This window comes from Oreochromis aureus, linkage group 2 (genome assembly GCF_013358895.1).
Source record: "Oreochromis aureus strain Israel breed Guangdong linkage group 2, ZZ_aureus, whole genome shotgun sequence".
In the NCBI taxonomy this organism is placed as follows: Eukaryota; Metazoa; Chordata; class Actinopteri; order Cichliformes; family Cichlidae; genus Oreochromis; species Oreochromis aureus.
Window position 1 is genome coordinate 27246679 of NC_052943.1, and position 13633 is coordinate 27260311.

General features: G+C 45.8%; 1 protein-coding gene across 4 annotated transcripts in view; it reads right to left on the bottom strand.

Annotated features, from left to right (window-relative positions):
* The window catches only part of LOC116329674 (transcription factor COE3-like), a 147778-nt gene that overhangs the window by 33941 nt on the left and 100204 nt on the right, over positions 1-13633 (bottom strand). For 3 of the 4 annotated variants that reach the window (XM_039621586.1, XM_031751734.2, XM_039621592.1), the window contains exons 9-10: positions 10496-10629; positions 8566-8692 (exon numbers count right to left, since the gene is read on the bottom strand). In XM_039621586.1, the coding sequence (XP_039477520.1) occupies positions 8566-8692; positions 10496-10629 (261 nt within the window). The remainder of the gene's footprint in view (positions 1-8565; positions 8693-10495; positions 10630-13633) is intronic. The other variant, XM_031751733.1, reaches the window with a different exon arrangement.

A 13633-nucleotide genomic window follows, 5' to 3' on the forward strand; every position in this document is an offset into this window, starting at 1 on the left:
AGAATAAAAACACATAAAAAACTCTGTTTATATTTACATCACTAAAAGATGAAAGATCGTTTTAACCCTGTGAGATATTATAAATGACCCAGCAGCCACGATCCTGACCCTAACCCTGCGTTTTAGCTGTTTGTCTTTAAAAGTTGTTTGGTTCCCTGATTGGGAAAACTTTGGAGAACAATTTAAAAAATAAACATTCTGATGGTTCAGGTTCTCGTCCTTGCAGGTGAAGACTTCGACCGTACGCGGTTATTTTTACAGAAAACAGAATTTATCCGAGATGAAGAAAGTGCTGAACTTCACTGAATGAAGCCTCGACAGTTGGTGCTGTTCAAACGTGCCGAGGATGCACCGCGTGACCACGCAGGCGTCGAGTCCTCAGCACAGAAAACAAGGCACGGGGAAAGGACGCGAAGAGAATAAATTTTGTCGACCGGAACCCAAACTGTATCATAAATAATCTGTAGTTTTGGAGTTTAACTACTTAGATATCGATAAAAACTTGCCTGCATGCACCCTGAGTTAAATACACTTATTTGTTAAATGTGTATTTTTCCTGACTGTGAAGCACCTGTAATGGTGTGTTTTTCTTCTCCTGTGGGGAGCGTAAAGTGCTTTTAATAATCCTGAGAGGACCTGCAGACAAAGGGCTGAAAAACCTTCACAGTGAATAATCTGCTGAACATCTGTCCAACATCAGGCCGCGAGCGGGCCGCGCTCTTCATCTTAAAGATGTGAATCAGATAATCAAGTTTCTATTAATGAGACTGTACATCACACACACACACGCCGGTCAGTTAATTCGTGTTACAGTAACTTTTGTCACCTCATACACTCTGTGAGGGCGCGGCGTTGGCGGCGGCCGGGGCCGGAGGTGCCTGTCAATCACTGTTTAAAGTTCATGAAATTTCTATGAGCATCGATTGCAGCAGAGGCGGGTGTAGGAGGTGGAGGAGGGTGTTAATGACTCCACTGACTGATGCAAGCGCCTCACTTTTAATCCGCCTCCTCGCCTCGCCCTCTGTGCTGCGAACAAGTCTGACGCTTGTGAAGAAGAAATAACGCCGCCGCAGGTCTGACTGTGCTTAAATCACAGGTAACATCTGAAGCACGTCTTCTTAAACATCTGCTGGAGTTATTCGGGGCGACGCACAGATGTGAGGTTTCAACACAAAATAAAGATGATGTTTAATCAAGATTTAGACGTCACTAAAACAAAAACACACAAACTGTAAGTTTTTAAATAATCAATCTACAGCTGAGTCACAAACCTGAACAGCCAATCACGTCTGGCATTCACTCTGAACGAGCTTCACTGGGGCACTTAGAGCAACACGTTCTTTTACCCAGGAATTTGCTCCTTTTGGGTTCGACCAGCCAAAATCTTAATTTTAATTCACTGAAATTTCCTTAATAGATCAACAAACGACCAACAGTCATCTCAAAGTGCCTTATATTATAAGGTAAAGACCCTGGAGAGACAACTGAAGAGAGACCCCCTGTGAGCAGCACTTGGCGATGGTGGGAAGGAAGAACTCCCATAAAACAGGAAGAGACTTCTAACAGAACCAGGATCAGGGAGGGGCAGTGATCTGCGCTTTCTGCCAGGTGTTTGTGTCAGAGTTATTCTAAAACTGACTCCAGGATTAAACGCTGGTCTGAGCTGTAGTAAAGCAGCTGCAGGCTCGTTAGCTGTGTTGTTCCTGGAAAGAGCAAATCCTGACCTTACAGCCAAACTGTGGCCTCATGATTAGTACGTCTGGTCCTTAATCTGTTCTAACATGAAACAAACCCACAAACTACAAAATTAAAGCGCACTGAATCCCTCTTCCTGTAAACCAGCATTTTGTCTTTGGGAATTATTGCTGTCGGGGCCAGAGAGGGTTAAATATATTAATAAGACGAGGCTGAAGTGACGTTTCGGTGGTTCAGACGGAGGTTTTTCGGGCTGAATTATGAGTTCTGTCCTCGCTGCGAGTGCTGCCATAAACGGCGTTTGCATCGTCTTCTCTTTGTTTCCGTCAGCCGCTGTAAGGCGATCCCGAGCAGGCTACAGATAATTGCCTCCATGTGTTACTGCGACAGTAATTAAACAATAAAAATTCAGAAGTCAATTAGCGAACGGTGCCTCAGACGTGTCGACAGGAGAGGGGGGAACAGCGAAAACAGAGGGAGCGCCTCCTCCTCCTCCCCTCCAGCTGAGGTCGGAGGTGTAACGCCGGCCTCTCGGTTACACGTTTGCAGACCTTCAGCGAACCCTCTGGAACAATCTGCTAATGTTTTCCATGTGTGCCGAGGAGGAGGAGGAGGAAGAGCAGAACTTACAAAGTGCTTCATTGTACTTTGAGAAAGGAGCTCAGAGTGAGGAAGTTGCGTTTGAGTTCAGACTTACTATTAATGAACCAGGTCTGCATCACACGAGGGCATACGGGCTCACTGATTGGTCCGTTCGAGTGATGTCATCCCAAATGATCAGGTGGTTAAATTAAGCTCAGTTTGGGAAACGCTACAGCTCCTTCGTTTATTTAATGAACGCAGCAACATAAACAATGTCAAACATCTTCAAGATCATCATGTTTAGACCTGGAATAGTCAGACCTGTAAAACACCGTTTACACTTGGAGTATCACTCAGGCTGCCTGTGTAGGCTTGACCTCTGACTTTTCCATGAAGAGGAGAAGTAATATGGAGAACAAACAGGATAAACTGAGATTCATCATCCGTCACTGAGCACTGGAAGATTGTGAGGAGGGCGGCACTAAATCAGGAGAAGTTTGACCTTTGCATCCACAGGAAAACACTGAATCCTTTAATTATTCCAGTAAAACAATTATCCAAGTAAGTGGAGTGGATTTTATTTGCAGAGCTGCTTAATCTCAGGGCCGGTCCCAGAGGGATCCCAACGCCCACACCGGAAAACCACCAACAAAAACAACACGGAGCGGAGAGGGGACGGATGGAGGGTGCATCCCAGTAACTTAAAAACCACCACCGTGAGGATTACAGCGTAACATCAGTGCAGTAGGTTTGCCTGCAGGAGACAAGGGACCGACTACCTCTGAGGTATTTTGTTCTGAAGCAGCATTTAAAACCAGAGCTGGGAGCTACATTTACTGCAGCGCTCCAGCTCGGAGGTGGAAACAAGAAACTTCACCTCAGAAACGGATCTGAAATCATTAAAAGTCCCAAAGTGCAGAGACACTAAACCACCCGTTCTCTAAAAGCAGAGAAAAACTACAAAACGCCATTTAAAAAAAAACCAAAACTATGTGCTTGCAGTCGCCGCTGCAAGTCCGGCTGTGCTTAAATGTCAGGTAACATCTGAATGAGGAAGACAAAAAGTTTGAAACTGCAGGAAACATCATAAAAAATCCAGAAAGATTAATTTTCTATGAATCAGAAAGTGCAGAACAAACCCAGGGGACTCCAGAAAAAACAACCTCATTAAACATGGAAAAAAACAGAATATCAGATCAGGAATATCATCCAGACCAGACCTGGAATATCAAAGATGATCTGAAGCTGGAATAACAGGTTTGGAATATCTGTTCTGGAACTGGCGGCTGAAAAATTCAGACCTGGATTTGAGTTTTTCTCAACTAAGTTTGTCGTTACGTCGAATAACACACAGTGAGTTTTAAGCAGAAAGTTCTACCAGTCTGTGTGGAAGTAAGTCTGACCTCTGACCTTCAGTTTTCCACAGAGGGGGCTGAAGAGGACAGGGATGAGCTGCTGCAGAAGCATAAACACTACAAACCTGTAGAACTAGAATATTAAAAAATAAAACCCAGAAAAATGGAGAAGACTAAAAATGCAGTATAAATAACAATTACTGTTTAAATCATGGAAATATTCACGCGTATATATAAACATCCAGAGCCCAGCACATTACCCATGAAACCCACAGACACGGATTTCTGCACCACAGCAGCAGAAATAACAAGAAAAAAGAACCAGTACGAAATAATTTGGCTCATTAGAGTTAAATCTCTACAAGAAAGAACAAAACCAGAAATCTGAGTAAGTAAAATGTTCCACAGGGTGAAGCAGAGAAAACAGCCAATAAAGAATAAACACAAGCTCAGTAAAACACAAACAGCTCCATAAAAGTAGAACAGAACAGCTGAGAGAGGATGTGCTCAGTTTGGAGAAGCTGCCGTAATAATGTGGACACTGAGTGCTTCGATGCAATGCTGACATGTCCACATACTTTTGGAGTGTACACAGCTGAGCAGCTGCAGCTCCCAGCAGGCCTCAGTGAGGTGTACAGAAGGGGGGGGGGGTTAGGCATGTTGAGGCCTGCCTGATGATGATGTTGATGATGATGATACTGGTGCTGGGTGTCCTCCAGTTAACGCCTCCAGTTTGGCTCCAGTTTGTGGCCTCCCTGCTCACACTGGGCACAGACTTTTGTTCCTGGAGGAGGAACTACATCAATAATCTGCTGCAAACATGATCTCCATATCAGGAATCAATATTTTTCCTTCTGTCTGGTTTTTTAAACCCGGGATCACATCTTTCTCCTCTTACTCCTCTTCCTCCTCCACCCGTCCTCCTCTCCCTCCTTGTCCTCCCTCCTGGATCTGACTTCATCAACTTAGTTTGCAACACCCTCCCTCCTCTTTTCTCACTTCTCCCCCTTCATCTGACTTCATCATCTCAGTTTCTCTCTCCCTGTCTTCCTCCTCCTCCTCCACCCTTCTCTCTCTCCAGGGCTGCAGATCCCCAGGTGCAGCTGCAGGAGGAGGGGGAGGAGGGAGGCGCAGTTGGGATGGAGGGGTTGAAATTAATGAGGGGAGCCTGGAGGTATTGACTTTCCTGGGAAAACACAGCTCTCTAAAAATCAGTGGCCGAGTGCCGCAATAACTCAGCACCCATCGATCCCACAGCTCCGCTCCCCTCCCGCGCCTCCCCCGCGCCTCCCCCCCGCAGGCTGCATTGATCCGTGCATTACAAGCACCGAGGAGGTGTGGACCCAGCAGCACCAGCCACTCAACACCCACAGCCGAGTGGAGGGAGATACCAGGAACACCAGAAACCACAGGCCTGCAGAAAAACTACACAGTACTGCAGGAGTACTACAGGAGTAATTCAGCTACACTGTAGGACTACTACAGGAGTACTACAGTAGTACTACAGCTACACTGCAGGATACAGAACCAGCAGGTATACTACACAGTACTAGAGAAGTGCTCATTAGAATCACAGAATACTACAAAAATACAGTGTACACAGTAAATACTACACAAAATACTACAGATACTGCGAACCTGGAAAAGCTGCAGATCCAATAAAACTACAAAAACACTAAACTGCAAAAGTAAAAGAAGTGAAAAAACCCTACTAAGAACCAGTTCTTAAAGAAAATACTACAAAAACAAAACTACAAAAACCCCAGAAGTATCAGAAAACCAGTTTACACTAAAAGAGTTTAAAGTAAAAATGGATTTATCATCTAAACTAAATGCAAATAAAATAAATAAATAAACGTTAAATGTGGCACAATGAGCCAGGTGATCTGTGTATTTCAGTGGTAATCTGCTTGGAGTGCAGATGATTAGCAAGGAAGACGAGGAGGAGGAGGAACCTCTTCAGCTCTCAGGCTTTTTGTCATTCCGCTCAGCTTTCTTGCCTTTGGCCAGTTTTTCCGAGCGAAGCCGCGGGATCAAATCCTGAAGCCGCTCAAAGCTGCAGAGAGGAAGGGAGACGGGAAATCTGGGAAACACTCGGATCCCACTGCTCGTCACTCTACCTTCAGCTGAGAGGCAGCAGGAGAGGCAGAGCAGCCGGGGGAGGAAACAAGGGAATACTAACGGGAATGTTCACAGAAGAGCTGCTCTCTGATTGGCTGGCAGAGACCCATCTCCCCGTTTAGGGTGTATAAATGTGCAGGTACGCACACTGAACTTCAACCTAACCACTGGAGAGAATCCTGAAAACCCCAACAACTTCCTCAAGGACACCTCCAACCTATTTAAAAACCCTGGAACTTGCTCAAGGGACCTTTACAACTTCCTCAAGGACCACCAACTAAATAATTAAGAAGTTCTTTAATAACCCCTGGAATCTCATTAAATAGTCTTGGCCTGCTTGAGGAACACTGGAAACTCCTCAAGGTCCCTTCAATCACCTTAATAACAATTAGGAGCACTGGAACTTCTCCAAGGGCCGCTGAAATCAGCTTAAGACTGCTTACTGATACCTACGACCTCCTTATAAAATCCAGATCCTTCAAGTCCCTTTAACCTCCTTAAAGACCACCACCTGACCACTGAAACCTGACCAAGGTGTCCTGGAGCATCTCCAACCGCTGGAACAGTCTTCAGACTCTGTGCAGGATGCCTAAAATCTTTTTAAACCCCATTTGTACGCTCTCGAGGAAAATCCTCAAGAATACAGAAGACTGATCAAGAACTCCAACTTCCTTAAGGATACCAACTTCCTAAAGAATCAATAAAAACCTGTGTTAAAGCCTTTAAAGCCTTTAACACAACCAGACGAAATCCTGGAACCTATCTAAGATGCCTACAACTTCCTTAAGAAGGCTAGATCTGCTCAGAAACCACTGGAAACTCATCTAAGTTCACTTCACCCGTTTGAACCCGAGAAAACTGACTCAAAGACACCTGAGACTTCGCTGCAACCTCCTGCAGACCCCAAAGGTCCTTGAAAAGGCTCCAAGTATTCTTGTGAAAACAGTAGGAGCCTTGAAGGGTTTCCAGGGGGTTTTGAAGGGCTTTTGTTGTGTATGGGCTCATAAAGGAAGTGACATCAGCAGGCTGTTTTCTCTTCATTTACCTGGCGCTCGCCTGCCCGGTATCTAAAACTCGGCTCAATTTACATTCATGAACACAACACGCTGTTGGCACACTGAGCGTGCTCTGAAGCGCACAGCGACGCCTGCTCCTGCGTCTCTGAACGTGTCATGTGTAAATCAGATGAAGCGGCGACGTGCGTGCACAATGCGGCCGTCTCCCTGGCACGAGTAGCGGCAGATAGGAGAAACTGAGCGGCGTTATGATGCGGCCACCTGTCGGGTTCAGCCTCGCGATGCCTTCGGGGATGCTCAGTTTTGTTGTGCGCCCATCAATCAAGCTGGAGTCAGATGTTCCCGTTTCTTGGTTGGGATTGTGGAGGCTGGATTAAAGGAGCAGACCAGAGTTTTTACAGACCGCTGTGCGTTTTTTCACTGGCAGCAGAACGACTCGTTCAGCTCATTAAACCACATCCTCACCAGCCAATGCATGCGAACACTGCATGACAGTGAAGCAGTATCTGATTCTCAGGCCGATGAACGTCATTCCCAGTGATCAATCATTTTTTCCATAAAATACATGCTATATACATCCCAATACCTAATTTAATGTCTTCACATTTCAATTACAGCTCAACCAAACTCCAAAAACCCAGAAAAAATCTAATTATGACATGGAAGAAGAGAAAAGCAGGAAATATGCACATAATGCATAAATGCCTTCAGCCTTTTTATATACTTTGCTGTTGTTTTTCAGGTCACTCTGGGGACTTTTTTAAACTCCTCAGCTCATCTGATTATGTAAAACACTTGAAGCTGATGTAAGAAAAGCTGGTGTGGCTGTTCTGTGAGCTCCTTCAGGCCTCCTCCAGCATGTTTCTGAGGTGGAGAACATCCTCTAATGGACTCTGAGATAACAACAGGCTCTATTCACAGCACACCTCCACATAAAAGCAACGTGCCGCTCTTGTCAGTCGTATCTGTAAATGGGATCGCAGATTAGCATTGCAAAAGGAGGCGGCGGCCAGAGCGTCCATTGTGAGCGTGGCCCTGCCGTCGGAGGAGGCGGCGCCCCCAACAAAGACGAGGGCGAGAGGAAGGAGGCGGCGATAAACTGGTGTTAAACAGAAAACTCCAACACGCTCGCCTCTTTCACAACCCGACGCAATGACATTTACTTATCGGGCTAAACAGCCTTCGAGCTGACCTTTCTGCTGCTTTGAATGACATCTGGATATTCTGACGGAATAATCGGCGACAGTGGAAGCACTGATCTGAGAGTCAGATATCGAGTCTTCGGACGTTTGACTGCTGACGGCTGACAAAGAGGCTGAAGGGCGCGCTGAGGAGGAGCAGAGCAGGGAGTCGTTCGGGGAAAATGTTTACCTCACTGTCAGGACGTGGAAAAGTGTTTACAGTGACTCCTCCACGGTGAGGATCACCCCTCGAGTCTCAAGATCTGAAATCTTAAATCGCAGGTATTAACCAGTATAAACCAGCATAAACCAGTAGAACTGAGAAGGAAAGTTCGTTCACACTGAAATATGAGCGACGAGCCCAAACTCTGTAGATGTTATATAGACGTTTTATTTTGGGTGAAAGCCCCACTTGGTTTCAGCTTCATCACATGACGATTTAGACCTCAGTAATGGATGGATTTATTCTCCTTTTACGGATTTAATGGCGGCGAATTTGAACTGACGGTACTTTACTATCAGTATCAAACCTTTGGATAAGGATTTAAAACCTCTCTGAGAACTTTCGTGTTTAGAAAACTTCCCTTGATGACGGGGTTTGGTTTGAAGGCTTACCGGTGTACACAAAGCGTCCCGGAGCTCCTTTGCAGAACTGTTTGGACTTGTAGGACAGCGTGACCTCCACGACCCCTGGGATGTGGCGAGGGGGGGTCTGGACCCGGATGGCGTGAGGGGTGATCAGCTGGGTCACGAGAGACACAAAAACAGGACAAAATGTTCAAGCTGCGGTCTTTAAACCAGCCTGGCATCATGAGAAAAACTTTAAAATAATCAGGACGACTTTGAAACTCACGAAACAAAAAAACTGTCATCTTCTTCTAAACCTGAGCAGTTTCCAAATATAAAACAATAACACAACACAAGTTTAAAAACCCAAAGAAGGCGGTAACAAGTCGTTAAAAGATCGATAAACATGTTTATTTGTCCCTGTTGGGAAAGTCAGCGGACATTCGTATACGCACATGAAAACAATCACGACATAAATCACACCATAAACAGAGACCTTCACCCTCCTCACATCTTAGGGACGATTAAGTGAGCCACCTGAACCTGCTCGAGTTCAAACGTTTGATGGCTCAAGGCGTAAAAGACAGTCTGGACCCGTTTTTTGTGAGTAAGGGGGACGGTAGCCCCGTGCACATGGTTTAGTTTAGTGACTCCATACGTGGTCTCTGTCGGTGCTCTGTAAGCTTGACGGTGCGAGCTCGGAAAGTAAGACACGACAGTAAATGTCATCACAGCAAACACAGGAAGTTAGTGGGTGGTTAGTGCGTTTATAGAGTAACGTTTTATTTTTAGCAAACTTTAAAGAAATCTTAAAAGCGCTGCAAATTTGTGATTATCTCGCTGAGCTAAACAAGTCCAAGCTTTTATTTCCCACAGAGAATATTTTCTACAATAAACAGAAACTCTGGAAAAATCCCACCAGTTTTTTTTTCAGAGGGAAGGGGGTGATGTTAAGCTTCAGGCAAAAAGAAAAGGACTCTAATGAAGGCCTTTAACTTTTCAGGGATACTCAGATGTTTTCTCACTGACCTGCAAAGTAAATTTTCCCATTTTTTAACCAAATCTCAGTCAAAGATGTGTCTTCAGCAGGTTTTTGCTGGGTTGGAATTTTGCAACACATGACGGGAAAATCTCCAAACAAGCTAATTTTCTGAGCCTCACATGTTGGAGAGTTTTTACTCAAACTACAGTAAAATTGATGGTTTTACATGTTTTTAATTTGCCCTCAGTCTGCGTCTGTAAATCCATCTCTGCTTCTCAAACTTCTGCTTTTCTTCTTTGGAGCTTCGGCATCACGACCTTTGATCACACCCATCAGTTCTATCATCCGTATCGCCCACAGATTTCTCCGCCTCTTCTACACGATAAATATTGAGTTTTACAAACAGCAGCTGATGTCTGGAACGATAACCGAGGAGCGGAACGAGAGCAGCCGATTCTTCTTCCTGTTAAAACTTTCTGAGTAAGAACGCGCCGACCGCCTGACTGGGATCTGGGTCAGCATGCAGTCTGTGTTCAGAGGGATGCTGGGCTTTGGAGTCCGTCTGCTTGCCGCCACACGACGCTGATCAAAGTCAGGAGCTCCGTCGGCGTGTGGAGGTGCATCTTCCCTCCTTCCCCGCCAGGTGTTCTGCTCTTCTGGACTCGCTTCAATATTTCATGGTGCACCGTATGCGCAGCTCCTCCTGCAGCTCAGCTCGCACTGAATCTGCATATTTTTGGGGACACGCAGACCTGCTGCAGACACAGACGCAGGTGTTTCTACGATACGAGCGTGTGTGTGTGTCTGTGTGTGTGTGAAAGATGAAGATGGAGAACATGATGTACGGTTTGTGCAGCTGTTCTCGGAGCGCAGGTTCTGTGCCAGAGTTATTTCTTCACTGCGATCAGCCTAAAAAATGTCAGCGTGCCAAACACGGGGCCTTAAACAACCCGTTAAACCATTTAACGTGTGATATCTGAATAAGAGTCGTCTCACCTCGCTCCAGACCAGCATCGTGCCAAAGACGACCTGCAGGCCGTCGAAGAAGTTGTCCCCGATGAGGATGACGGTGGCGCCGCCGGTCGTCCAGCCTTCGCTCGGACTGATGGCTTTGATGCAGGGAGTGGCTGCTTCGGAAACATACAAACGCATGACAGCAGCATGAGTGACAGTTGGGGTCGCACAGAGGTCAAGTAACAGACATCAGATTGTTTTAGAGAGCTCATTCAGCTAATGGGCCCATCAGCACCAGCTCCACACTTCTAGTCGGCGTTCGTCCCGTTCAACCAAAGCAATCACAGCGAGGCTCTCCGAGACTCACCTCACCTGACAACCTCAAGCCAACCGGTCACCAACCGGTCTGGGAATGTACTCGTGACCGGAGGTTTCCAGGGCTGGAGGTCTGCAGGCCTTTGTGACATAATTCATCTAAAACCTGTTACATTTTATCTGCCAGCTTAAACACTTTGGTTCAGACGTCCATCAAACTATGTGAGTGTGTGTTCTTCCTGGAGAAATGCCCTTTGAAACGCGCTGCTTCCTGAAAATCAGGTCAGAATTCATCCTGCATCACATGCAGACCGACGTGAGATTCATACTTTCCGCGAGCAGGAAGAGAACGACGAGTCTGATGTAATATTTTCATCGTTGTTTAGATGTTTCATCTGGGGAAGGTAATGAAAAAGGCAACAAATCTTTAACAACCTTAAAGCTGTGACATTTCTTACACCCACAGAGAGCTTTCAGCCAGATTCAGTCTGTCACTCCCCCTCTAATACAAAATGCAAAATGATTGGTTTTTCCAATGCCACAGAGATCAATAAGGTTCTCCACATAAACAGTGTCTCCGTAATGACTAGACTGGTGTCCGGACTCGAGTCGAGTCGAGTCAGACAGGCGGACGGACGCAAAGCAAGCCGAGGCTCCGCAGCTTTACAACCTTTTCCCGGACCGAGAGCTGTTTTATTGGGAGGACGATCTGATATTCCAGTCAGAGCATGAACGAGTCTCTCATTGTTTATTATGTGATCTCATCTATAAAGCTGCATTCAAAGACTCGATTAAACATCCCAGTTACAATTTTCTCCATTATTATCAGCGCGGTAATGACTTTCTGCCAGCAGTTACTGGCAGTGTGAGCTTACTGAGAAAGCTCTGAGTGATTTAGATAAATCTCTTATTTTACATTTTATTTATACATCTGCATGAAGGCCCGACGCGAGCAGAGACATCCAGATTCTGCCGTCTTTACTGAAAAGTGATAAATAAATCAACCTGTGGACAAATTCGACATAAAACCAGCTTAAGGTGCCTCCAGATCTGACAGAGAAGCACAGAAACCACCTTAAAGGACGAACACGTCAGGCATCTGTAATGGCTAAAATGCTAAAAACCCTGTTGGCAGGTTTAACACCACGTAACACCACGTGTGGCGTATCTGACGTGTATGTCATCACTGTGAGTTTTTTTTTAAACCCTACATCTTGCTAAATGCTTTACTATGTTTACAACAATCAAATTGTGACAAATAAACTGCACAAGAATGTCGAATGTAGCAAAAATTAAACAAATTTAAAATCATGTAAGTAAACGCATTTTTTTTTAATTTTTGTCAGAAGGCTGAATAAACATTCAGTTTACACTCAGGCTTTAAAGGGTAATAACATCATTATTTACAAATTCACCCAATGCTAAAAGATTTGATTTGATTTTAAGATGTTTTTAAAGAACCTACAGTGGAGGGACTCCAGAGACAAAGCCTTCGGTTTCCATCCGTTAAATACTGATTATCAGTCTGGATTATTGGATTTGAGTAATCCAGGTTGGAAACAAACGTGTCTTTCTTAAAACAGACCAGCGCCTCCCTAAATCAGGAGGAAATGTTTTGGCTTCATCTCCAGTTTCCAGGCAAATCTCTGGATGTGTCAAGTTTCTAAGCAGGAAGCTGAAAGACTGAACTGATATTTAAAGACGCTGCTTTGGGGACCACACTTCAGGATGCTTGTTGCCCTTCTAAGGCTGCAGCACTAACTTCTTCCAGATGAAAAGACTCGGCTCGGCCTCCCCAGCCCCTGAAGCCGCTGCAGAGGGCCGCGGCTGTTTGCCGCTCCGAGGACTCGATTGTCACCTCCTTATTAATTTCCCCCTTTTGTCACAGCAGTAAACAAACAGTCCAGCGGGTGTGAAGGGGGGGTTGTGCTGGAAGGGGAACGACGGGGGGTTCAAATCAAATGAACAGAACACAAAGACGAGGAGCAGGCGGTGGAAAGTTTTATCGAGGAGACGGGAGGCTGAGAGCTGGTGACAAAGGCGGGAGCAGATGTTGGGGCTTTTTATCGTCTCTGAAAACATCCCAGGCTGGATGAGATGAAAGGCCTCGAGCTTCCCTCCGTGGGCTGAGATACAGGACCGGCTGGTAAACAACGATCCCCTTTTGGCCCCTGCAGGACGCCGTACAGTACACGCAGCATCCTCAGTGCAAAACACTTGTGCTCATGAATGTTTGACTGCTGATTTGATAAACTTTCCTAAATATCCCGAGGCACTTTCACAGGTGAGAAACACGAGGATCCCAGCCTGCTGAAGGCGCTGACAGATTAGTGTCAAGAAGCGTTTGTTTTAGAGCTCTGGACGTGCCACACGGTTGGAGACGGGCCTGCAGGACGGCACGCTCAGAAAAAGGGCAGCTGCTTCTTCTTTGATCGAATAGCCTTATCTCGACTGAAATGCCCCGAGTGTGATAAACACCACCCACCTGGTGCTGCAAGTAGGTTAAACCAAACGTGACAATTACATAACCGGCTTCTGGAAAAGTCTCAGACTTTTTCAAAGTCAGAGGAAACGGCAAAGGGAGGCATCTGGGGGAGGGCACGGTGGATGTCTGGTGCCGAATTGTTTCAGGACTCTGCTGTGTGTGTCTCAGAGGGGCGGTGTTTGGCTAAAAGCACTAAATTATAAGTGCTGGCAGTCCATGCAGAAGTGTATTTATTCAAACTGCTTTCTTGATGCCCTGTAAGACCCGCCTGCTTCCAAGTGGGTTAAAACAAGTGAAGGAACGCCATCGCTCCTGGAAACACCTCAAACTTTAACGCAAGTCGAGGGAAACTTCAGAGCGATGTGGTTTGGGAGGTGTCA